This window comes from Semicossyphus pulcher, unplaced genomic scaffold (genome assembly GCF_022749685.1).
Source record: "Semicossyphus pulcher isolate SPU_LCO1_2020_fin unplaced genomic scaffold, fSemPul1.0.p SCAF_12, whole genome shotgun sequence".
NCBI lineage: Eukaryota > Metazoa > Chordata > Actinopteri > Labriformes > Labridae > Semicossyphus > Semicossyphus pulcher.
The window spans coordinates 29,172,501-29,199,613 of NW_027211626.1; the positions used below are offsets into that span (position 1 = coordinate 29,172,501).

At 39.5% G+C, this 27,113-nt stretch overlaps 1 protein-coding gene across 1 annotated transcript in view; it reads left to right on the plus strand.

Annotated features, from left to right (window-relative positions):
• Positions 1–27,113, plus strand: part of slc24a3 (solute carrier family 24 member 3) — a 93,250-nt gene that overhangs the window by 51,202 nt on the left and 14,935 nt on the right. The window contains exons 3-10 of the mRNA XM_069658763.1: positions 18,707–18,783; positions 23,209–23,283; positions 23,452–23,536; positions 24,823–24,926; positions 25,554–25,628; positions 25,946–25,971; positions 26,082–26,135; positions 26,972–27,099. Coding sequence (XP_069514864.1) covers positions 18,707–18,783; positions 23,209–23,283; positions 23,452–23,536; positions 24,823–24,926; positions 25,554–25,628; positions 25,946–25,971; positions 26,082–26,135; positions 26,972–27,099 — 624 coding nt within the window. The remainder of the gene's footprint in view (positions 1–18,706; positions 18,784–23,208; positions 23,284–23,451; positions 23,537–24,822; positions 24,927–25,553; positions 25,629–25,945; positions 25,972–26,081; positions 26,136–26,971; positions 27,100–27,113) is intronic.

Sequence of the window (27,113 nt, forward strand, 5' to 3'; positions counted from 1 at the left end):
TGTCCACTTGAGGCTGGCTCCATAAAACAAGAAATAACATTACGGCAGATGGAAAAATGCCCATTTTTAAGCAGAAATAAACATGTTTACAGCCTGGTACAAAAAATGGTTTTGTTATGAAAGCCAATATTACATTTGAAGATAACTGCAAGCGAGCGGTGTGTCCGCTACTTCTTTAGTCTAAATAATAATCACCTGCAGACAGTCACCATCACAAAAGGAAACATGTTCATTCATGAGTTAATGGCTCAGCCACAGACACAGACAGCTTTGATAACTTGGCGTTTGCCGACCCCTCGCTCCTCTGCAGCACCACCCTCTCATCCAACATCCAGAATGGAGGTAATGCGGAAGTGACCCAACTCTGCTTTCTTTCTAATGGCCACAAGGGGGCGCCTCCACTGGGTGCAAAAAAAAATCGAATTGTATGAAACCAGATGGGAAATGATCCATCCTATAGTTGAATTATTATTTCTATAAACCTTTTCAAGTCTTCTTCAGTTAAGCATGTGATGGGAATTTTTTTTGGTATTATACACATAACTGCAGGGAATGTTTTAGGGTGGGGCTAACTGTGATTGACAAGTCGCTAGCATGGTGATCTGTCAAACAGAACAAAGATGTAGCAATGCATTAACCGTCTTTTCCAAATACGGTAACATCTGGCTCCCAAAGAATCCTTTTGTTTGGTTTTTAACGCCACCAAGTTATGTTTTTCCTGCCAATTGGCTATTTGTCAGCACAAATATGGAAAAACTACAGGCCTGATAGCTTATTTGCCAAGAAAGAACCTTTTAAATTGTTTTCTCAGAATTTAGTAGAGACCAAAGCAGAGCTCAAAAGAAATGATTGCTAACGTTGCTCCGTCTGCTTGATTTGAAAATACTGTAGGCAGCTGCTAACCCTTCAGCCATACCCAACGTGACTGCCAAAGGGTTTTTTAAACAATCATGTGTTAAGGTGCAGAAAGTGTGACTGTTTCAGGGATCTGCTTACAGATGACTCATAATAAAACCATGGTTACTGAAGAAGCTGTGGCCTCTTCACGAGCAACACTTTGACAGCTTCTCTCTGTGCTACCTTCCTTTGCCCTGGGACTGTGGTTCACCATACTGTTACTTATGCAGTAACATCAAGTGAACACAAATTCACTCTTGCACTCTTGGTGAAGTGAGTAAATAATGCAAATCATTTTCCAGTCACCACACTTTGTCATATGTGTCATCATCAAAATTGTAGTCCCTGCACCTTCTCTGCATCACACACATCTGCACACCTCTGTACCTCTCTCATCCACACAAACAGCTGTGTTCTGTGCTGTAAGCAGCAGCAGAGGGCTGTTGAAATGCTGTTTCATGGTACCAGTGCATTAACACTGCGGATTATTAACACAGCAACAAGTGACAGAGCAGCACCCCTGTGGACAAAACCTACCTGCGTCTTGTTTTTCTTCTCTACCTCCTAACTCATGTTTTTTTAATGTCCCTTCTGAATCTCAGACACATAAAACCCACCCAACTTGTGTCTGAAAAAAAAGCAACACGGATCAGCAACATCAGCAACGACTACAACTTGAATGAAGAACTTTTCAAGCACAAAGTCCTATTCAGCCCATGTTGCATGTGTTACTCCACCACAACTGATGTGCTGTGTCAAAAACTGCTCAACTTGCACTTTGATAAAGACAGCACAAAACTGGATGCAATATGTGAAGTTTATTCCCCTTCCTAATTGTACATCTTCCCTCTGTTCAAATTAAGAGCCCATTTACATTTGGTATTAACGTGCAATCAGTAACTGGATATCTTATGGCAACACCCCTGGATCACAATGTTAACAGCATGTGCAGTTTAACAGTTTAAATACAGTTGAAGCAGCTTCAGACATACGTCATTGGAGCACCTTGTTTTTCTGTTTCTAGTGTGGCCAAAAACAAAAAGTCAGTCAATCATCAATCATAAATCCAATCTGATTTCATGCTGCACACTGTTTGAGATGTGTCGCCTGTCAGCTGTTCAATTAACAGCTCACAGTTTCTTCTTCTTCTCCATCACAAATGTAACACTTAACTCACAATAAAATGATAAAAAAAATGTTTGATTATTTCAATGTATTGTTTATTTTGCAGCTGCAGTGCACAATTAAGAGTGACAGCAGCAAGAGTTAGTAATTTGCATCAGCTACTGGGCAGGTAGACTGAAGAATAACAACAAAACAGCACATTTATTACATAAAATAGCAAAATACATTAAAGTACATCATTTGACGTAATAAATAGAGTCAATATGACAGATTCAAAATGTCATTTTCTTGTCTGCGATCAACATTTACCACCATAAAATAATGCAAGAAGGAACTGAGTCCTTGAACTGAGGCTGCGCTGAAAAACATATTGTGTTTCCTGAAGCTGCTTCACAATAAGAGTCAAAGACAAGTTGTCCGTGGCTGTGTGTTCGGTAAGCCTTGTTCCCTTACCCTAAGACACAACTTGTTGTTGACAAGTTTTGACTCAAATTTTACTTTTAATAAACAACCAAAATGGCAGCACAATCAAGTTAATGACAACGAATCTTTGGGGTTTAAATGTACAGGCCATCATGAGATATGTATCTGGATATATAAGGTTACTACAGCGTTTATAGGTGAGAACAACACATGTTTCTACTGCTGTCCAACTGTATTTGTGACTATGCATGTGTAGAAAGAGGAAACGTGTTCCTTTTTTCCAGTAGATTTTAACGATTTGATGAAAACTGACTTGAACACAATTATTCAGCAGCTAAAAGGCAAAACATAAAAAGGATCATCTTCATTCAGTCAGTCATCTCCTCGTCTTTGTTTCCCCTGACTGCCTCACAACCCTTTTCCTTTACAAGTATTCCACCTCCGCAAATGTGTTTGTAATTAAGCAGCAGGCTCACAGTCACATGCTGTCAGAGCGGCCGATTACACTGGCACAGTGGAGTGTAAATGAGAATACCTCCGTCCAGCTACAGACTGTCTCACATTACTTCCTTTTGTTTTCTATTGTCGGTCCTCACGTAGAAATTTACTGCATTAATGACTCATGGCCTGGTTATATCACAGGGGTAATATATGTTTATACCTACTGTATCATCTACATTTTATGTTAAAGACTTGTGTTAAAGAAATCTATGTCTGCTGTCTCTGTCTCTTCAAAATGACAGACAGATGACTTTCTCAGTACATATTACTTTGAAATACAGCAACAGGGCAATAAATGCAATTAATCCCTCCACAAAGTTACAAGAGTATATCAGAAAACAATGAGGCTGTTAGACAAATCAGATCAAATAATCCAGTAGTGTAACGTCACTTTTTAGATAGTTAGTCTGGGAAACATGCATTGGAGACAAAATGGTGAGGAAACAGGCGAGGAAAGAGGGAAAGAAAGTAAGAGAAAGATTAATCAAAGGAATAATGGAAAGACAGGAGATCAGATAACAGACTAGACAAAGAGATTAACTATTCAGGTGGAGCTGCCCTCTGCTCTGCTCCTCTGAAAACTGTTCCTCTGAGTGTCTTCAGCCTCAGGCCTCAATCAGCACCAGAGCTGGGTTCATAATAGCCAGTTACAGGAGCAGGGCAGCTAACCTCAGTACTGCCCTGCTCGCTAGGAAGTGTCTGCTGTTCATCATCATCAGGAAAGTAAGTTGTTTGTTTGTTTCACTTCAGATTCAGAAGTTTTGATTACTTCAAAACAATAATTAATGTATTGTAAGTAAACACAGAATGATGAAATTAACATTATGAAGTGTGGGAGTCAGTAAGTCAGTGGTGCTAGTGTGTGTGCATGAGTGAGGTTATGAGGTGTGGAAAATAGGAAGCAACACAAGATTAAGGATCGTGGCCTAATGGGGAGCAGACAGTTCTCTATCTCGCGTTCAAGACAGAGGGAGGGATGCTGAAGTAGGATTAAGAACACCGGGCCCAGGTGTTCCCAATCATGACGACACGACCACAACCACTGGCATCTGAAACACAGAGAGCAAGCAGCCAACCAGCAATCACAAGGTGGGGTCGTCACACATGTTAGCGAATTAAGTGAAAAAAATATTCTACCATGTTTAGTCCACTGCACCAAAAGTTGTGTTGGAAGAAGATTGAAGATTGTTCACACTGTGCAAAGTATATAGTAAATAGGCAGGATACTCACAAGCGCTGTGCTTTGGCAAGAATCTGGCAAAAACCATATCTATATCATGATATATTACCGTATAGATCTGCCATTGTATAAGAACACATCCCCATATTCATAAAATGTAAATACAAAAGCAGTCATAGCAGTAGGATGTGCAACATCTGTAACATCCAACACCCTTTAGAGCAGTCTGAGCAGAACAATGAACACATGCCTTTACAGGTAAAAACTGAAACTTTGGCAGCTGAGCTTTTAATTAAATGTGATAACAGAAAACATACAGGGTATCGCCATATTCAAGTGTATTGATATTTTTTTTTACAGCCCTCGCACTCGCAGCAAGGATAACCTCCATTACGGTAGAAAACATGTATTGAAAACATTGACAGAAATTCAACCTGACTGAAACGTCTCTGCAAATGTAGGATGTCTTTCAATTGGATATTAATTTCCACTTGGGCACATGAACTGACTAGTTTTGGAGGTCAAAGGTCAACGTCAATGTGGCCTTATGTATTTACACTTCTGGTGAATGCAATGTCTGTATCATTTTTTTCCTTCTGGTTTACTTGTAGTTTTTGTTCATCAGACAGAACAAAGCCCTCTTAGAGAAGTGAACAGTCTCCTTGTGCTCTGCCCCCACATCACTACAGCAAGAAGGATCCACTGACTATCACATGCTCTGCAGAGAAACACAAATATTCTCTGGTGTTATGTCTCTCCGGTCGACAATCGTCATGTGGCATCCCCTGTTTATTGTAGGCCTACGTCTGCTGTTGTTGTTTCTAAAGTAATCTTACAAGTATACCCCCCACAGTTACTTTGTCATACTGTAAGAACACATAGATGAGTTTTAACTGCAACTTGGCATAAGCATACAACCAAGAGGCAGTCTTTTTTAGCTAAATCTATGAACTGTACGTGGATGTTATCAAAGACTCAAGAAACCTTTTATTCAGTGAGATGCATGCAAGAATTGGAGCAAACTACTGACTGAATCACAGCATGTAGTTATGACCTGCTTCACACTGAAGCATAATCACTTACATATTATCTTCAAAACACTCAAAACTGTTTAGTTTTTTAAAGGGGCACATTTTTTGGGACAAAAAGATAACAGCCATTAAAGCAACAATAAATAGGGCACAAAATGAGGAAATATATTGAACACATACTATACACACTGTATCAACCACAGGTGAGATGTTGAAGAAGCATGATATTGATTTTTATATCCTGTATAATATGGGTCCCAGGTCAGCGTGGGTCATAATCTGATTTCTTGCTGCCCACGTTTACTGCCTCACTGATTAAATGCCAGTATTACCATGTAACCTTTAGCTGGGAAGTAGCACACACACTTACACACACGAAACCAGCAAGTTTTCGGCGATTAGTTTCCGTCCATTGGCAACAAAAACCAGCTCTTCCTGTCATTCATCTCCTCTCGATGGATAAATACAGACCTCAATACACAGGCTTACGTTTTCTATCCCTCTTTTTCTCTTTTTTTTTTCTCTCTTTTTCTTGTGTTTAGAAATGCCTGCTGAGACACTGCTGACCCCATGAAACATTAAATATCCCCTCTGCCTATCTTTTTTTTTTTTTTTTACTTGTGCTATCACTTCACTTGGCTCCACATGTTGGTAACCGACGTGTTTCTATGAATATGACGTCTACCTTGGGGACACACACACACACACACACACACACACACACACACACACATCAATTGGTGTACGCTCTGCGCCAGTAAAGCGCAGACAGAGAGGGAAAGCCTATTTCTGGCCAGAGCTCGTTAAAAGCCTGTCACAGTGGTCAACTTGTCACCGTGGAGAGGGGAGTGATTGATTGGAATGTATCCTGACGGGGACACTACCAAACCAGAGTCATGTCTTTATCTGATGTGGTCTGCAGGGTTTCACTGATGGAGATGGAAAGAGTTGGTGTTTGGCTCATTCGTTTTCTTTTTATCTTTGAATTGAAGTAAGAAGATGATTAAGTTCAGTTTATATACAACTTGGGTCCTATTTTCACTTCTTTCTCAATTGTTTACCTTGTTATCACTGACTTATTTTTTGGGAATGTTGTAAAAAGGGCAAAAGAAACAGAAAACCCTTATAATCCGTCAAAATGTTCCTTAGTTTTATCTTTTTCAATTCAGCATGATGTTTGTCTTGTAAATTATGGTCTAATTTAGAGTCAAACAGATGATAAAGCAGGCCATGATTTATGGCTACCTGTGATCGATAAGTCACTATCACAGCGACCTGTCACCCAGGTTAGAGGAGCAGCAAAGTTTATCCATCCTCTCATCAATATACGGTCACTTCTGGCTCCAAACAATAATAACAATAAGGCAGCAAAAGCAGAGTCCACAAACCAGAAGTTGACGAGACAAGGGAAATGAAACTGAAACTAAAAGGTTGTAAAACCAAAACAATGAGCCAATAGATGCTAAAACTCAAAACACAGTTTCATAGAGCTGAGCTGGGAGATCAGTCTCTGTTGTGATAGAAAAGATGATGGAAGGTAAAAATAACAGTGTAACTTATCCAGGAGCCATCAGAAAGGGGGTAAATAATAAGTTGTTTCAAACTGCTGAGGTGAGCTGCCCCGCTACTGTAGCTCAAGGGTGGGCTAGTGTGAACCTGGCATCACACTCACTGAGCCACCTCTGGTGCTAATTGTGGCCTGAGGCTGCAGAGAAACCATTTATAGAAGAACAGAGTGAAGGGAAACTCAACCTGGACGGTTTCATTCCTGATCTGCTCTCCTCCTGTCTTCCCTTTTTCTTTTCCCCTCTCTGTTTTCCCTTTAAAACGTTTGTTATTTAGTTTCACTTTTTCTGCATTACATTTTGCACATTGATGCAGACATTAAGAGCCTTTAAAAACACATGTTTATTTGTATTTATTAAACACTGATGTTAGTGGGCCATTTACAGGGAAATGTTGTAAATAGAGTTGACCTCTCTTCGTGCTTTCCTCTTGTTTTCTTTAATTTCTAGACTTTTTTTCCCGCTGACAAATGTCCGATGTGTTAGGTAATACCACCCACTTACTTGTAAGCACTTGTGGCAGAAAATAAATGTAACCACATGCCTCCCTATGTGTGTGAGTGTGTGTAGTTAGATGCTTTCTTATGCACTAAACTGTTAACCACTAGCAGGCGTAAGGCCACAGGGTCATGCAGTATTTCTCCCATATATGAGTTGTTGGGTGCATGTACATGGCATGCTGACTGTGTCTGGATTAAGCTGTTCAGTTCAGATAATAAATACATGAGGCAACAACAGTTTGAATGAAACACAATGTAAATGACGCTGTACGAAATGCTCACTTAGAGCTGCTCTCATCTAAAACTACCACTTCCAGCTCCGTACGGAACACATAGATGTGTGAGTGGTGTTACTCTCCTCAGCTCACCATTTCCTGAATAATTTAACTATTTTCTTGAATAAACAGTCGGATTGCTTTTGTTTGTTTTTAGGTTTTTTTAGTTGCTAACTTGTCACACCTGAAAGCTTCTTCACACAGTGAAACAGAAGTCTGTGTGAACCATCAGTGATTTGTCATTGATTTTACACAAAATGCATAAAAATGACCATATTTTTTCAAAACCCATAAACTCCTTCCTCATTCATTCTCCACCACCTGCAACACAACAACTGTCTATTGCACATTTTTCAATTGCTAACACACTGTTCTAAACTGTCAATAACACATTCAAACAGACTGATGGGCAATTTCATGCACTGCATCAATATCGATACAATCTCGGATCCCATCGCATATAGTCTGAGAAATATAGCCGCTGGGGACACCGGTGATCGTGCCGGGCGGTACGCGCTAAACAACTTCCTGTCAAGACTTCCTTTTCCGCGTGCTGCATTGTTACAAAAAGAGACAAATGTTTTCCTGTGATTTACTTGTTATTAACGGGTCTTACCTTTGCCAAAATTTCAACATCATGATGCAGATTTATAAGAAGTAAAAACTCAAGCTTTGTCAGGTCTGTCCTCGAGAGGAGAAGAAAACTGTTGAAATGCTCGTTTGTTGAACGGAGGTCGGATAGATCTGAGGAAGTCGGGAAATCTGAACGCTGAGCAGCTTTCGTGACACAGTCAAGGGAATTCATCTCAAGTCAATTTGTAGATCTAGAAACGATTGTTAGCTGAACTTACATGCAGATGTCTGTTTATAGAGATTAATAAGAAACTAAATCATCATCAGATCACGCTGATGGGAGCCAGGATGTCATTACAGCAGATTACGTTCCGCCTGCTTTTGCTCTCCACACGGACTGTTTTTCTTGCATACGTCGCAGCCTGCTGATACGTGATTAGTCAATATTACTCAGACTACAAGTGTAGTTCAAACGGAAACCAGAACACTTGCCTTCCTGTAAATAGAGATTAGTATCGATATCACAATCTAGACACAGCTGATTGACACTTCAGCTGACATCCTCCACAGGTGTCCTGCTTTTCTTCTCGTTACCAAACCACTGCACACTGGATGACATGCACGAAAGGGCAGAAGCCCCCAGTTGAACCCTGGGCCAATGCAGTGAAGATTCAGCCCCTGTACATTGGGTGTAAGCTCCTCCAACTGAGCTAAACTGGCACCCTGTGTGTACTCTTACATTGTGTGTTTTCATTTCTGCTGCTGTTCTTTTACTGACCTGTAAAGTGAATAGAGACCCTCTGGGGATGTGCACTTTAAATTAACTGAAGTTCGAGTTGAAGTTGAAAGAAAGCCCTCAAATAAATAAACCTCCAAAAGGTCATGATGCAGCAAACAAGGTGGAAAAGTACAGATTTTGGGGATGCATTGTTTTCTCAGGACAGAAGGGCTGTAGTGTCCTTTGCTTGTTTCTGACAGCACTCTCTGTCTATGCATATGTGTGTGTGTGTGGGGGGGGGGGGGGGGCGCGTCCATCTCAACAGATGCTCAGCATGCTTTGTCATAGATGGAGGAAAAGCCATCTGTCATCAGCATAAAGAAGCTTCTTTTCTGCTGCTCTTAAAACACAGCGGCCTCCTGAGATCCGTTTAATGATGTATAGGATTACTCTCTCTCTCACTTTCTATGAGTCTTTGTCTCTATTGGAGCTTCACAGCTCTTATGTAACTCTTGTGGCATTACGTAAGTGTTGGGGGTGGCAGCGGCCTGAGTTGGGGTTGGGGGGTCGACTATTGTTTCTCTGCCCCTCGAGTGACGAGCTGTCCGTCTCTGCTCGGGTCAATCCACATTGATCTCACACAGCTCGGGGATTTGACAAGTGACCGCGTGTGTGTGAGTTTGTGTGTGTGTGTTTGTGGCTTAAGCTTTGGCTTTGCATAGTCCTCAGAAATAACCAAAACTGCAGCAGTGATTCATCGCACATTATTTACAGTATTTCACGGAATAAACATTCAATACTTTAACAGTGTGCGTAGCAGGCTCAAAGTTTTCTTGTCTCTGCATCATCATTATATTGAGTGAATGTGCAGATAAACGCTTAAAGGACAACAAGGACTGAAAGGACTGATTCACCAAATTAACAAAAAAAAAAGGTAGACTAATGTGTGCAGATTCAACTGCAATTATTTGGGTGATGCAGACTTAACAGACTGAACTCTCCAGGTTCGCAAGTGCCAGGTTGAATCAATCAATCACTCTGTCAAACTGTATTTTTCAAACAAATCAATGAAATTCAAAGTGCTTTACAGTAGATAATACAACATAGATATAGACAGATAGATACCTACGATTACAAGCTGTAAAAATAAAAATGAAAATACATGAAAATACTGCACAAAATGTATTTTTTATAAAAACAGTTAGATGTTAATAAAATATAGTAAAATATTTAATAATGATCTACAACATGTTAATAAAACAAAATAGACAAAAGAAATAATGATGAAATAAGTACACATAATAAATGATAAAATAATCACCTTAAATTGTACAATAATCAAACACCACATGAAATTTGAATTTTTTTTGCACATATTTCTATGTGTAACCCATGTGCCAGGTTAAAGCTCATAAGTCTGATAAGACCCCATCAATGACACCAACTTTGTGGGAACTGTCTCTTTAAATCTCACCATTCACCATTTGAGTTCTTATCACTCAAACTGGTTTGTGAGGTTTGATGCATTCTGCACCATAGCAATGAGATTTAATTCAAGTCAACTTCCATTGAGATGCAATTTTCCTCATGGGGAAATGTGTCTTTCACCTGCATGCTGTACACTCACAGCTGCCTTCGAAAAGACAAAAATAAATGTTAAAAACCAGCAGTACACATTCATATTAACAAATACACATATTGCACATTTTAAACGTATAAAACATATACGATTAGTGATGAGAATCACTATGAAGGCCTGCAGCCTTAAGAAACATTTCAAAAACTGGCGAGTCTACATTAAGGTACCTTAAATGCTTTTTGCCTCAGGGTAAGAGTTCATTGTGATTGATGTTTTATATTTACAGACAAACCAAAAATGCGGTGCAGTTTAAAGTTTGTAGATTATTGCTGTTGATGTTCTTAAAACTGTGTTTTCATTACGGACGTTTGAAAGTTGCCCATTGGCGATATGTATAAGGATTCCTCTCTGGTATAAATGAAACCACTGTAGAGCACAGACACCAGTAAACCAGTTTATCCATCAGAGAAATATGCCAGTCAGGCTGGTTATTGTGATTTGGTCTTCTTCTGTATCACGTACTATTTATTGAGGAATTTTTCCTATCAGAGGACAGTCAAAGGTCAATCATTTTAAGGAAATAAATGGATGAAAGACCTTCACACATCACGTGTTGAGCTAGAAGTAGAACAAGAAGGGATGGGGTTAGATAGTGTGATTAACCCAGCTCTCCCATTCACACATTCAATTAAAAGCTCTTAAGCTTTCACACATCCCTGCAGCACCAGCGTATTTAACTGCCTCTGAGCTCGGCTGAGGGAAGTGCTTTGAAAAGATGAATGTCCTGGACTGCTCATGTCTGATCAACTAGTGATATCACACAACACAGTTCTTTTCTGTCAGGAGTTGGAGGAGACCAAAGCAGAGCTACAAAGTGATATGAATCCGGGAATTAAATTCATCAAGTGTATCCAAACATGACTTTTAACAGATAGTAATAATGCCACATGCTTTATTGCAACAAACTATTCACCGAAAATCACCAATGTACTGACTGGACAAATGTAAGCTGTAGCTAGCAGTGTATGCACTGATAGTGTGTGTGCAAAGTGTACATGTGACCTCAGTCTATGACCTCCAAACTATCTGGAATGAGTGCACGTTTTTAGTTCATGCAGATGTGCATCTCTGTCATAGACTGCATATTTGGAAGTAGATGTAAACACAGTGATGTCATCCATTTATTTGTTGACAACCTTTTGAAGCCTCCAACTCTGGCATTTTGCCATAGTTTTTTTTGGAGGCAAAAATGACCGTATTTGAACAAAGGATGGATTTGCCTTGCTACGTCTCTACCCTGGTTGACATTAGGCCATTATAGCAAGTTGTCAATCACAGGTAGCCACGCTCTAAAGCATACCCAGCTTTATGTCTATCTTTAGATCTTTTTAGATCTTTAGATCTATTTGATTCTCAATGCAACCATAATGTAAAAAGTGAACATTATGATGTGTTGAAGAAGACATGAAACAAACTATAGACCATAAACTGTTGAAAAATAAATCCAGTGAGAAGTAGGCTCATTTGCTGGTAGATTCAAATACAATGTGACTTTTTATTTCAGCCTGTGGAATCGCCCCCTAGTGGACAATAGAGAGAATACAGGTTTAAGGCATGTCTACATTGGCTTCACTTTTGAAACCAAGACGCTTCATCAATGTCTTATAGTCTGTGGTTTACATCCGCACCAGTTTTCCTGAACTCTCTTTCTTTTTTTTCACTTGGGGGCAGCAGAGACAATTTGTGTACACAACATTGGCATGGTTGATTGGCATGTCATCACTTTTTCAAAAGAGTTTTGGTTCATTACTCTTCTGCCAATTAAGGAGCAATATTATCATTCTGTTTAAGTTGTGGTTCTCCCTACCTGACAAATATTACAAGTCCAATAGTGTCTCTCTGTTAGCTCTGTTTTTGGTCCAGCTCTGTGAAAAACACTTTACTTGTCAGCACCTAATGTCTGCCTGCTCTTTGTTGCTGATAAGAAAGTGTTTATCAAAGCCTGCTGGTGGTAATTTTTTGTATGTTCTTCACTATGAGCAAACCCTTTCATGTTGTCTCGTTGGTTTTCAAATTTCCTTTAAAAAAAAAAAAAATGTTAGGAAAGATTGTAATTCCTCTAAAGTGTGCCTGAACTTCAGTCTCTTTTTTGAGACTCCCCCTCATTTTGGGCTGAAATGAAAATACCACCACGAGCTGCGGTACACCACTCATACTTTGTACAAAGCCTCAGAAGCAGACTGGAGAATGGAAATGTGTTTATAATAACTAGAGATATTGATGGCAGTGGCTGGAGGTCATATTCTTTTCTCTCATTCAATATTATGTAAATATGTATTTCTGTTCCTCGGAGTGCTTGATGACATTGCATTTAACAGATTTAAAAATTGAACACAAGTAAATTCAGTTCAACATCTGACACGTCAATGAAATAAGCAAGGCAAGTAAAGCAAGTGAAAAAGAGGTTGAGATGTTTCTTAAAGGAATTCACAGAAGTTGCATGTTGAATATTGTGTTGTAATACAGCGAGAGAGAGTCTGGAGGTGCTTAGTTACTCAGAGGTTTGTAAACTGTTGGAATATGCACCCTTTAAAAATATGTTAGAGATAGAAGGGGTGCTGCCTTATTTTGCGAGATGAGTGAGTGGAAAGGAAAGCAAACCGAAGAAAAACTGAGGGAAGATTTGGTTCTTTATTCATTTTAAAATACAGAAGCCACACTTTAATGCTTTTGAGTACATCCAGATATTGTCCTGCACGTCTCTGAACATTTTGCTGCAGCCAATAACGACTCGACTGCTCTAACAGACTGAGTTAACAGCCTGCAGAACGCCTTTGAGAGAGGCCGCAGTCTGCACTTAACCAAACAAAATGCCTGCTAACACAGATTATACATTAATGCAGCAGCTACTGTAAATCATAGTTTTTTTTCTTTTTCTAAATCCAGATTATGCAACCTTTTGTCTCCCTCCCTGTTTGACATCCATCTTTTCACAGAATATTTAACAAGATTAGTACAGTATGAGAGGGTGATGTCATCGGAGTGCTCCCTCCACCAGCTGCCATATGGGCTTATTTAATCCTAAACTAGATGGATGCTCACATACAGCTGATTCTTTTTGATATGAGGAAGAAGCATTTTGACATTTACATTCCATGTGCTTAGCAGAGGCTTTTATCCACAGTGGCAGAGGGCAACAGTCACATAAATCCTGTGTGACATCTGTACATTGCACGCATGACATGTAACCAAAACCACAAGAAAATCAACAGTCAAACAATGAAGTTTGCATAACATGAACAATACTGAACAATACTTTTAAATATCTCACTAAGTATAAAGTTTCTTCTGTATTTCTATTTTATATTCAGCAAAAAATGTATGGAATAACTAAAACAACTAATTAAACATGCTGCTGCCCATCCTTCCTTTACAAAGTGTTTTAACAGCCAGTCTGAGGTGAAAGAAAAGAGAAAGGAAGGCTTTGTCACGACGATCTTATATTTTATGCACAAACTTACAGCGACACACATCACTGGTAGGAATAAAGTTGGCTGGGGGCCAAGCCTACATTGGCCAGGTTCAGTGAGCTTCTAATCTGTGAATTGAAAACACAAAGACGCCTCATAGACGCTCCAAACCATCGAATCACGCCAGCCAGCAGACCAGGACCATTGTTGTGTTTATTTTGGGGCTGTGGAATTGGCTGAAACCTTGTCTCATCAGTATGCACAGAGGCCTGTGTGTGTGTGTGTGTGTGTGTGTGTGTGTGTGTGTGTGTGTGTGTGTGTGTGTGTGTGTGTGTGCGGTTAGATTGTGTACTTGGGTTTATATAATTGTGAGTGTGTATGAATATGCATACAATATGTGTCAGATGTGAGACGATACAGAGACTGAACTTAATTGTTTTCTTCCCTGCATGCTGTGACTCTCTGTTAGTGTCCATGTTTTGTGTGTGTGTGTGTGTGTGTGTGTGTGTGTGTGTGTGTGTGTGTGTGTGTGTGTGTGTGTGCGTGCGTGCGTGCGTGCGTGCGTGTGTGTGTGTTGTTTTGGCACGGGCTGTCCTGGCTGTGACGGTTCAGTGGGAAACACATTCCACTGAAAGAAACTGAAGCAGTTATTTTCCTGACAGATTTTTTCCAGCAGAGATGATACACACTTGTTACTGCCTGACTGACTCTGTGTTTGACATCAGAGGAGTTCAGCTGATGCTCTTATTGGAAACGGATCTATTTAAAGCAGAAGTTTGAATGAATGTGTAACTTGGATTTAGTCTGTATTTGCATTTGTGAATATTTTTGGGCAAAAATGACGCAAAATCCATGTGATGAGTGTCATTTCCATGTATAAACCCAGACTATGGTGTGTTACTTATTATGTTATGTATGGCTATGTTTTATTGTCAATGAGCTTTGAAAGTGTTAATTGAACACATACTTATTATTAGTGCACACTAGAGTTCTCCAATACCAATACCAGGATCTGAAATGCCCCTCCACAGCCTAATATTTTAAGGAAGCATGAAAGACATTGTGGGTCTCAGAATCATATTCACATCATAACCAGCAGGGGGAGCATATCAGTGTAGCTGATATTCAGGTATCTGTATTGGGACGGAAAAAGTGGTACATCTGTAGTGCACAAACATGCATGTGCCAGACGACGCAGAACGTGAGACATTCTGTATCCTTGTGTGTGTGTTATTTGTCTTTGAATGCTTTCTCTCATATGCTTTCTTGTCTTCTGTCTCTTCTGCATTAACCCATACTCTTTATAGTTTATATTTTCACTTATATTTGAGGGTTTTTTTGTATTTTTGGAGCTATCTGGCATTGTAATTTCCTTTGGGATAAATAAAGTTCTATCTTATCTTGTCTTATCAAATCAGAAGAGGCACAGTGTTCTCACAAGGACAATGACTTGTTTCTCATTTAATAGCTGTAATATGATTAAATTGTATGAAATAATTGCTTACAAGCTGTAACTAATTGAGCCAGTCTGCTCCATGGCTCGCCTGAATTATTGGGTTTCATTCACCGAGCTAAGCAAAAATTAATTTCTGGTTGTTTTGTCTGGAGCTGGTCCCTCAAACTTGATTATAAATGATACATATCACTACTGCAGTTTAAACGTTTAATTGTCGAACTCCTGCCCTATTGATATGACCTCTCTGTTCTTTGTAAGTCTCAATATTTGATTTTCATTTTGTTTTTGTGTCATGCATTAAAAATATACCCAGTCTAAAACAGGCTTACAAGACATCATCACTAATAAAAAGAGTAACGAAACCAAAGTAGAAACACAAGTTACAGATATAATTCAAAAATAAACCTACCTGTCCTTGTTCCCCAGCTCTAGAAACGAAAGAAGCCAACTTATAAACATTGAAACCAACACTTGTGTTCTTAATTCACCATATTCAGGACAATACAGAAGATAAAGGAGTTCATTCTTTACTTCTCCTCATTTGCATAATCCACACAACCTGTTGCAGACATGTGACGTAGGCACAAACCATAATACTTTTCTATAAGACTGACCTTTTGTAGTAATTGACGGAAGCCCTGAGGGAAACATGTTGGAATTTATATTGATTACGAATACAGCAGATTTCTCATGTCCAGTGAGAAAGAGAAAAGGTCTGTAGTCTGTCAGGTCACACTCCAACTCCCTTTTCTCATCATTTTTCAATGGCAGCTCCACGTCATGTCTTACTTTTGTCTCTTATTTTGTTTTCCTTCCTGCCACATCTCTCTCTATGTGTGTCTCTCTCTCCCTCTCTGTTTCCGTCTCTCTCTCTGTGCTGCTGTCAGTTCCTATGAGCAGACAGGCCCGTGTTGTGTTTGGGCCACACAGGGCAGGCTGAGGCTGAAGCCGCCTGACTCACAACCTCACGGCTGTTGAGAGACAGAATGTCACTGCACATTGGGTTGCCTTCATGTTACACACACACACACAGACACACACACACTGCAAACAAACACACACAGATTGAACACACAGAAGCCAAGCAAATCTGTAACACACACACACAGACACGCTGGGCTGAGGTTATTTTTAGCCGGGCCACTCGTGTGCAGACTCATATCCAACAGGAAATGCACATGATGGCTGTGAATGAATGTGTGTCATATTTTGGCATATAGTGATTGGCCTTGCTGTCGGACAGTGATGGATTCATGTTGTCACCTCTGTCAGGTTGAGGATGGAGGAACAGAGTGGTGTCAAAGTGATATCTTACTCAGCGCTGCTTCACACTGAGCATGTGCAGATCACTTCAAACTCGAGGCCACTTCCTCCTTTGGTTCAGAATGTGATTTTGTGGGAGTAGTAGTGACTTTGTATTTCTTTCCATATGTGCTGCAAATGGTTAATTTGCTACTCTAATACAGCGCCAACCATCCAACCAATCAAAGTGCTTTACTCTAAACATCACTCTTCACATTCATAAACACATTCATACACTGATTGTGGAGGCTCATGAGGCCATCATTGGGCATCAAGAGCAATTTCAGAATCTTGCCACAGGACACTTTTGTCCAGGCGTGGTCAATGGTCATGAGTTTTCAAATGCTTATTGATCTTGGGTTGCATCACACACACAAGAAGAAACTTCACAGATATTCCTCTCTTGATTCTCCATCAACATGCTCACTGTACAAGATTAAAGAAATGGTGCATCTCTGACTACAGGAAATTACTAAGATTATCATGTGTGCCAGAGGAAGCACGTACTACCTCACATGATATGTTATCTTGCGTGACCTGATGAGGAGGCGGATGTAGACAAAACCAGGACTGATGTGCTGCCACAACTTGCTTCAGTAATTCTTAAGAGTAGAAAGCTTATGTCTGAAGTCTTAATAAGAACATGTTGAGTGAGACGCGGTCAACTCTTGACCATATATAATTATTCTATGTAGCCACCGTGACATCACCCATTGGTTTCTCAACTGCGTAAATAAAGCCAGCGAATTCAGGATTTGGCCGCCGCCATGTTGGTTTTCTGGAGCCAGAAGTGACCAATTGATAAGAGGGTGGAGCTAAAGAGGAGCGAGGGGTTGGCAAACGGCACGTTATCAAAGCTAAACAGTCTGCGGCTGATCTATCAGTTTGTGAATGAGCTAGTTTAAGTTACTTAGTTTAATTTGTGTTTCTACAGAGGAGATTCTTTTTGTGGTGGTGACTGACTGGAGTTGTTTATTATCAGACTAAAGAAGTAGGTCTCTTGATGGGAGCTTTGCGTGACAATGAAAGCTGTGTTGTTTAGAAACTAGCAATGAAACTCGCACTACCCTGTGCGAAGCTTTGTAAGATAGTGCCCTTGTTTTAATATCCATCAGCAAATGTTGGGGCTAGAATTTTTACTGTTGCTCGGTAACACCATCAGCAGCACCTTCCCTATGTTTACTTCTCTCTTATTGGCAGATCTTTAACCCTTAATATCAAACATGCTTGAAATTATTGTGAAAGCTCTGATAAGTCTGTGAGACGTTTAGGAGATTCAAGGAGATGAAAGGAACATTTTGGTTACTGTTGGTCGGTAAACCAGGGTGCTTGACAGATTGAAGTTTCGATGCTCTTCGGGCAGAGTGACAGGTCGTGATTCCTGAACTTGACTATGTAATTGTGAACAAAAGCATTGAAGCAACTAATTTTTCTGTTTATAACCAACGATGACATGGGCGTGACGGACACAGACAGTCTAAACTTGAAGTGAAAGTGAGACAGATCATTCCAAGCCCTTTAAAAAATGTGGACCTTGTACACCGTCTGCTTCCAGCTGTCCATTACCTCACGTACTGTGGCTGTAGTTATTAGAAATGATCATGAGTATGTAATGGCTAACTTTGTCAATGGCCAGTGACAAAACTGCTACAATCCAGTCAGGAACAAGAGTGAATGAGTTCTTTTGTAAATGTGAAACAGACTAAAGCTGTGTGTATTGTGCTGCATTAGCTTTTAATTTCTTTGTCTTTATTTGGCCGTGGGATGTTTATACATTATTGGCATTTAGAGAGTTTAATTCAAACTCGCTAACAGGCAAAAGCGGTAAAACGGGAAAAGATGAAACAGAAAGTTAAAAAATATGACATGACTTATGCTGCTTTTCCTCGTGTTTATATCTTTCTTCCACAATTGATCCCCTTATTTTTCATCCTCTGCCTCCTTCCTGGATATTAAATTCAGTCGTCCATTTGACTTAAATCTGTGCTCGTCACCTTGATTTTATTTTTGTTGTTTATTTTTCTATGTTTGTTTGAACGAGTCCCTCAGGATATCTTCCTCTTTCATCTGCAGTTAATTTTTGATATGTGTGTGTATTTTTCTCTCTGCAGCAATCCATGAGTTCCCCAGGGATTATTTCACCAACCAGGAGCGCGTTGATGGAGCAGTGGGCCTGCACGTCCTCTGTGTGAGTCTCACCTTCGCCACTGTTTGATACACACTCTTAGTTAAGGTTTGCCAGTGTTTCTAAAGTAGGATTTGGAGAAGATTAATTTAACAACATGGATAAACATTTTCAAAGGCCTCTGTGAAGGATATCAGGGAACTGAAGTTGCAAAAAAGGACTTTAAATGAAACATTGTTTTTAAGAAACTGCCGACTATCATGTGCACATGACACACCGGATCACCTTCTGAGCAGCTCGCCGACAACGCTCTGACCAGGGAACGCACGGGCCGATAAATACATGCACATCTCTTTCTAGCTTAGTGTTTGATTTCCTTGAAACTCGAATGCTCAGTGTCTCTGATTTTTATTAATTTAACAAATGTATAACATTGTTATCGATATTTCTACTGATTACAATATAATAAATCAAGGAGCTTGTCGATTTAAATCACATGCTAGAAAGCATGGTCCCGCAAGGTTTTATTAGGCACTTTAAGGTCCAAACTGTGTGCCAGAGGCAGTAAGTAAATGTGTCAGATATTGATTGTATACTATTGTTAGGAAACTTAACACATCTGAGAAAACACATTAAGAACAAATTTGCATTCACAATTTCAATCTCTCTGTGTTTCCACAATTAAACATCAATCCATCCATTATCTATACCGCTTATCCTGTTCAGGGTTGCGGGGGGCTGGAGCCTATCCCAGCAGTCATTGGACGAGAGGCAGGGTTATACCTGGACTGATAACCAGTCAATCACAGGGCTGACACACAGAGACAGACAACCATTCACGCTCACAGCCACACCTACAGGCAATTTAGAGTCACCAATTGACCTAACGAGCATGTCTTTGGACTGTGAATATCAAGAGAGAACCCACACATGCACGGGGAAAGGCTCCCTACGGCCGAACCAATGACAGACGATGCGTCTCCATCTGCTCTGATTGTGTGAAATTGATGCCAAAATAGCCCCCATGATAGGCGCTGCCATCTTGCACTGGTGACATAATTTGGAGGTGCGCAGTAGGGTTTGGCAGGTGGAGCCGCCGTAGCAACTTCCCTGACCAGAACACACACTTAAATTACCGAAAAAAACATCCTGCATGTCTGTGTATTTAACAGCTTTTTAGTGTTGGTCTGAAGCAAACGTTCACAGATACAGTATGGAAACTTCAATGACTGTGGTGATTGTTTTAGTTATGTTTCCTCTCACTGATCCTCCTCTTCTCTGCTTATCCGAAACAGATCAGCTGCAAGAGCAGTATTTCTCAACAGAGCTGTCAATCATCGTTTTGACAGCATCAAATAACTAATTAAAAGTAAACTTGTCAGAAAAATGAACACTTGGACGTAAATCAGCATGATAAGAACTAACTATAAGGACAGAAACCATCTTTGAGAAAAATGTATTTTACGTGTGTTTTGATTTTATAGTTTGACTCATGTCCCATCTGTTAACATGGAGGAGGTGGGCTTTATGACCTATACTGCAGCCAGTCAGCAGGGGGCGCTCGAAATGTTGTGGCTTCACTTTTATGGAGCTGTCATGTAGTCCATCTTTTTATACAGTCTATGGTCCGAACCAGGATTTGAACCCTGGAACCGTCTAACTGAGAGACTACAGCACTAACAACTGCACAGTGCATCTCAATAAAACATACCAGTCCAACTTTATAAAAGGAAGCTATTGATTACGTTCTGAGGGACACTGGAGACCTTAAATTGTGAAACATCTGTGCAGGAGTTTTGTTGATGAACAGTGAAAAAAGATAAGAATTAATTAGCAAATGGTAACAAGATTTCTTTTAAGGCAAAGATATTAAGAGCGGCAGAATGATGAGTGTGACATGACTCATGTATGTACTGATGGAACTGGTGCTAATGATATGTACATTATTTTGATTTACATTTCAAATTATCTGCATGGTAAACATGGGGGACGTTTTGGGTTTACAGGAACATTTAATAGGATAAACAGCTAATCAAATCTGGAGCAAATCAAACAAGGAAACTTCTCACCACAGAATGGTGAATCATTCTATTCTGTATAAAACTGGGGAACACAGAAACAAAGGCCTGTCTTCAGGGACACTAGGCATATGCTCTTCTTTGTCATCAGGGGATGCTTAACTTTGCACATTGTCAGTAATGTGTATTTTACATTTCTCTGTCTTGATCATTGAAACCAAAAACTCTAGAACAATTTTACTTTGTACCTGTAGAGAACATATGACTAAATAAGGTGATGTAAGAGGTTGCAAACATCTGAATTTTACAGGTTTGCTCATTTTTCTGTCAGTGTGATTCCTTAAAAGGTGTCCAACAGATCACTGACCTCAGGGAGAAAAGTAGGTCAGACACTGATGGCTTTTGTTCTGATTTTATTACTTAACAATGTTTACATGAATAAAATGATACTATTACTATAACGCAAGTCAGTTTATTGCAGGTTTTCCCCAATCTTTGTTTGCTAACTGTCATATTAAGCTATCTGACAAGCTCTAATTCTGTAAATCTGAAAGCTTGACAGGCCTCCCATGCCTAGTTACGGTTGCTAACATAGAATTGAACAGTGGGCGTTAAAGGGAGGGGCTTAGCGAAGGGTCAATTGTGTTGCCAAATGAGAACAGTAAAATGTGTGTATTTTCCTTAAACTTATTTCCTTTATATTTAGAATATTATCAAAATAAAAGTAATGTTTAGTTAAATTAAAGCAATGGGTTGGAAGCTTAAACACATTATTTTCAGAATTTTCAGACATCACAAATAAGCTAGCTTAGCAACATTTTATTGTCAACGGCCCAGTTTTTGATTTGAGAGCAGAGTGTCGTCTCACAGTTTGTCACATTCAATCACATTGTGTTGTCTTTCCCCGCACATGAGCACACATGTCAACTCTGCAAAGAGCCCCCCCCACCATAACAATTTAACCCCTGCCTGTCTCCAATAGAAACCTGTGATACAATGATAGAATAATGGAGGAAATATGAGGTACAGTATGACCCTGTAATAACAAACACACAGACTACACTACAGTGTAGCCCCCCACTGAGCCGGCTGCCAGGGTGCTGTCATGCTGAAATGTTTGGCAGATTTTGAGCAGAGGCTTATGTGTGATATGAGGACACGCTGACAGACTGTCTAAAGATTCAGACACCAAACAGAAGTTATGTAATTTCCCCAAAATTGATTTCATGTTTATGGAAGTCTGGTTTGTACACCCATGAAAACTATATTTATTTCAACACATATTTTGAAACCAAAATAAAATCTTATGATGTGACAGATAAATTGTTCATTTTAGGAATAAAGAATGAAAATTTTGACATAAAATCCACATACTGCAATATTTAACTCAGCCCTGGAAGCAATTTGTATCCAAACACTGGTAACCTTGAGGAATTATTGCTCTCAGCGTTGCATTTTTCCATTTTCCCCCCATCTGTGCTATAATCATTTATATCATAGCTAAAATTGCCCTTTTTATTCCAGTAAGGGTGCATTTTTGGTGCAGCAGTTCAGTAATCGTAAGTGTATTCACAATACTGAAGTAGTAGTGATTATGATTTTTGCCTTACTCAAACAGCTCCTGTCTTGCTTGTCAGATCAATGTTTTTATATTTTGCTTTTTACTGATAAAACAAAGAAAATAAATCAGCAGATCAATATCAGTAGTAGCGTTAAGTGAAATAGCTACTAGCTACGAATGGAATTTTATATAAGGCCACTTGTAGTATTGTAAATGAGTAATTCAGTGCTCCTTCTGGGAGGCACCATTTAAAACTTTAGTAAGCCAAGTCTCATTGCTAAGCTAAACTAACTTTCCCCCCTCTCCAGCTCCAGCTCCAGCTCCATACTTCAAAGTATCAGAAAGAAAGGTGTAGTGCTGAGCAGTCGCATGTTTTTAGCTCAATATGTTTTTAAAAAATCCCCAAATAAGTTCACTTTAAGCTCAAAGTACCAGCGGTTGAACTTTGTTAGCTCTTAAAATTCACAATGCAGACAAAGAGAGGTCACCCAAAAAGCCAAGCAAGTTAAAGTTTAGAGCCAACAGATGAAAGCGTCGTGCTAGCTTCAGTGCAAGTGCTAATGCTAGTGGAACCAGAACAGAGGGGATAAACATGAGCTGCAGATATTCTAAAAGCCTGCAAATATAAGAATAAAGAATTCTCCACCAAATTCAAAAGTTACTGTCAAAAAGGTTATGTTGTAAGGTTGTTTTACTGTGTCTACTTGGTCAGTGCATAGCTGTACTTGTAGCTAACATCACATCAGTGAGGGTAGATCCTGAAATTCTGCTGTAAACAGAGAAAATGGAGCCCCAATGTTTTTTTCAGCTGGTGTCTTACCTATTTTTTTGTGTATTGTTCCTCACCACCGTGTGTGTGTGTGTGTGTGTGTGTGTGTGTCTCTGTTTGTGTGTCTTTGGCCCCTGCAGGCGGTCTACATGTTCTATGCCCTGGCCTTGGTGTGTGACGACTACTTTGTCCCCTCACTGGAGAAGCTCTGTGAGGTAAGAAAACACTGCAGGTTATTACTGCACTTTGACTGAGCTTACATCACCACACTGGAACTCTCTAAGTAATGCTTAGTGATGTATCCCTGTTGAAAAGAAGTGTTTTTCTCTCTCTCTTGTTCTTTACTTGTGTCTTTCTGTGTTCTTTCGTCTTCTCTCAACCAGCGTCTTCAGCTGAGTGAGGACGTTGCAGGAGCAACCTTTATGGCTGCAGGCAGCTCAGCTCCAGAGCTGTTTACCTCTGTCATTGGTGAGAAACACACGAGTACACACTCACACACAACCACACTTGTATAGATATTGTATAGTCACAGATATACATAAAAATATAGATAACAATAACAGTATTTTACCATTGCTTACATCCAATCTGTACTCGCATATTAAAACTCTTAAAGTTGTAATCTTGAAGATCTCAGTTTCGTTCTCTTTGGCGGCACCTATGGCGATAAACAGGTATTATGGGAGCACACTTCCCAGTTATCCAGACAGTGTCGCATGTGTGACGTCCATGGTTGGCTGACGGTCGCTTTCCTTTTTAGACTGTTTGCTTCATCTGAGCGTCAAATTTGTTTCTTTTTCTTTGGATTTTCACTTATCTTTGAAGTTGTATCTGTAGTCATCCATCTTTTCTTTGTTTGTTCAGCCATAGAAGATTACTGTTTACTCGCAACATTTGCAGAGACCGGAAAAGCAGCCGCTTAGCTCCGCCTACCCTCGCACCAGACACACAATCTGTAATACTGCAAATGCAAAGGCTTTCATCAGTGGACCATTCACCATTGTGTTACTTCATTTGGCGATAGATAGTGACTTAACAGACATTTATTTACATGAAAATCTTTGAGATTATTACTTTGACACAATTAGCACAACATCTGTGTGTAGTGGAAGATACTAATCAAACAATTCAACTTACTTCACCAAATAAGTAGTCAGTTAACTTTTCTTCCATGCTTAATTTGTCTTTAGATAAAAGCAACAGAAAATTGTCTCTGTTGTCTTTTTATAGGTATTTTTACCTATAATTTTATAATTTTTACCTCTAGATTTTTGTGTATTTATCACAACGTATGACTGTTTGTTTTACAAATTCCATCTAGATATGAGAGTTGCAAATCGTGTTGTTGCAATAGAAATGGGAAAACTATACATACAGCATCTCATCAAGGGTCATGTCCGTGACAAAACATTTAATCTTTAAGTGTTTGGCGAACCCTCCAAGTTACTTTTGGAAAGTTTTGTTGTCCAGACCCATTGGGAAATGGTATTGACATTTTCACAATATAATCTCAATAAAAATGAATATAAAAACTATCGACATAACTTAATGATGATGAATTGACAATGACTTGTAATAATGCAAACAGTATTATTCAGCCATGATAAGCAGACATTGTGGATCAGCTGACTTCTAAACTACAATCCCACAGAACAAGGTCAACATAACCCCAAACACAAAACCAAACAGGATTAAGCCCAAAGTGCTTGAGCAAATACGTGGTTCTAATCTGTGTTTGTGGTTCTGCTGTACAGGAGTCTTCATAACTAAAGGTGATGTCGGGGTCGGCACCATTGTGGGCTCAGCCGTCTTCAACATCCTCTGCATTATTGGAGTGTGTGGGATATTTGCTGTACAGGTACGGTACAAGACTTGCTGATTAACTTGTTCCTCAAACAGCTTATAGCAAACATATAAAACACTGTGTTATTAATTATTCATCCGTGAGAATGACGGGAAGAGCTGTAGTTGAACTGTGACGGCCACCTTAAACATGGCTGCACAAACATACAGAGACAGACAGAGGTAAATATGAGTCCTGACCTGTTTGTGCCAAACTTCGGGCAAAATTGTTTCTTTAAAAATATTAGATTTATTTTTAATTTTCTGACTGAAGCGAGTGTGATTATTTTTGTTGATACATCACAGCTCAGATTAAAAACCTTGAAATAACACTCCCTCGCTCCGCATTTGTTTTGCAGCAACAGTGTGTGAGAGAGTAAATGTCATCCGTCCTGTTCGCTGCTGTAATCCCACAAGGAAAAGAGAAAAATACTTGAAAGAATTTTTTTCCCAGTTAGATTACATGTTACGTAAGACCAAAACACTCACACACACACACTCACAGAGCTGGCTTTATCTTGTTAGTAGTGCACAGCAGCAAGTACCTTGTGGGACGTGTTACTCAACAGGACAAAAAATAAGTTTCAGCATCGTCTCACATTCCCTCTTCTTGTCCGTCTGCCTGTCTGTCTCTCTCTCCCAGACAATACGTCTCTCCCGCTGGCCTCTGCTCAGAGACTCTGTCTACTACACTTTATCTATCTCTGCTCTTATAGTGGTAAGAAACATCATACAATACAAACCATGTTAACCTTTCAAACAAAAAGATCCACCCATAGTCTCCAGGGTGGAAAAAGATTGAATCTGAGAATTGTTTTTCATCCAGTCAGAATAGTGTGATCAGCATAATGTTTATCGCAACCCTATAACATCCAGCATTGTAGAACTTCTTTATGTGAGCAGGAAAAATGTAATCTTTGAACGTTATGTAGTGTATTGGGAGTTTTCAACGTGTGTGATGTTAACAGCTGTATAAAAAATACACAATCAAGTCTTAATTTAACTTCTCTGTATTTGTCCTCTTCCATATAACAGTTTATATATGACGAAAAAGTGGTTTGGTAAGCCTATTTATTATTCACAGTTATATTAATGATACGTCAGTTACTAAATACACTGACTCATTTCACAATAATTCACGTAGTCATTTCATTTGAACTGTGTTTTTCAGGTGGGAAGCTCTCACGTTGATCCTGATGTACTTCGTCTACATTTTGATTATGAAGTAAGTAAATAAGCTTCATTTCTGATAACACAGTTGTTACACCTTGTGGCTTTTGTTAAAGAATTAATGGGGAGTCATTAACAAAATGACGATGCTTGTAAACAGGGCTCCAAAGCCTTTTGATTGCTATTAAACTATCTGTAATTCAGTCTAATGATCAGTCTAATGTTTTTCCTCATTCAGAATGCTCCCCTAGAGCCATATTGAAACTGTGTTAAGTCAGTTCTTATTCAAGGCAAAGATGTCCTTTTGCCGGGGTGTCGGTTTTAGCTCAGCTGTTCAGACGTTGCCCCATGTACAGAGGCTCAGTCCTCGACACAGCTGCCCCAGGCTCAACTCAAGCCTCCGGCCCTTTGCTGCATGTTAACCCCACTCTCTCTTCCCATATTTGCATCTTATAAAGGCAAAGGCCACAAACAAATCTTTAAAAAAACTTTCTTTTGCATTAACAAATCATATGGAGTTTTTCAATGTAAAGCAACTACAGGGAATCTCCATGCAGTGCATCTTTAGCATAACCACAGGGGCCAGATTGTAAATCCCTCTCATACAGAAATAAAGGTAAATAAATTGATCTTATTTATGTTTTTGGAAACAATGTTTTGATACTTCCTGAATTGGAACAAACATCACTTACCTTCTCTTAAATAAGTGTTAAAGTAGAATACTGATGAGGACACTATATTAGAGCCTCCCAGTTCTCTGAAAATAATGCATATGCTTCAGCCATTCAGAACTGAGTATTCTCTACAGCCTGGGTATAATGAAGTCATGGGGCAATTTCACATATGCTGTATTAAGTGTTTGAATTTGGTTTCACATGATGCCTGTTTCAGGTTAAACTCCCATGTTGTTCGTTTTCTGGAGAGGCGGAAGAAGAACTCGTCTGGTTTGAGGAATGGAGCAGCTAATAACGCTGAACTCGATGATGGCTGTGATGCTACCGCTGTTCTGCTGAAGAAAGGTACACTTTGTCAA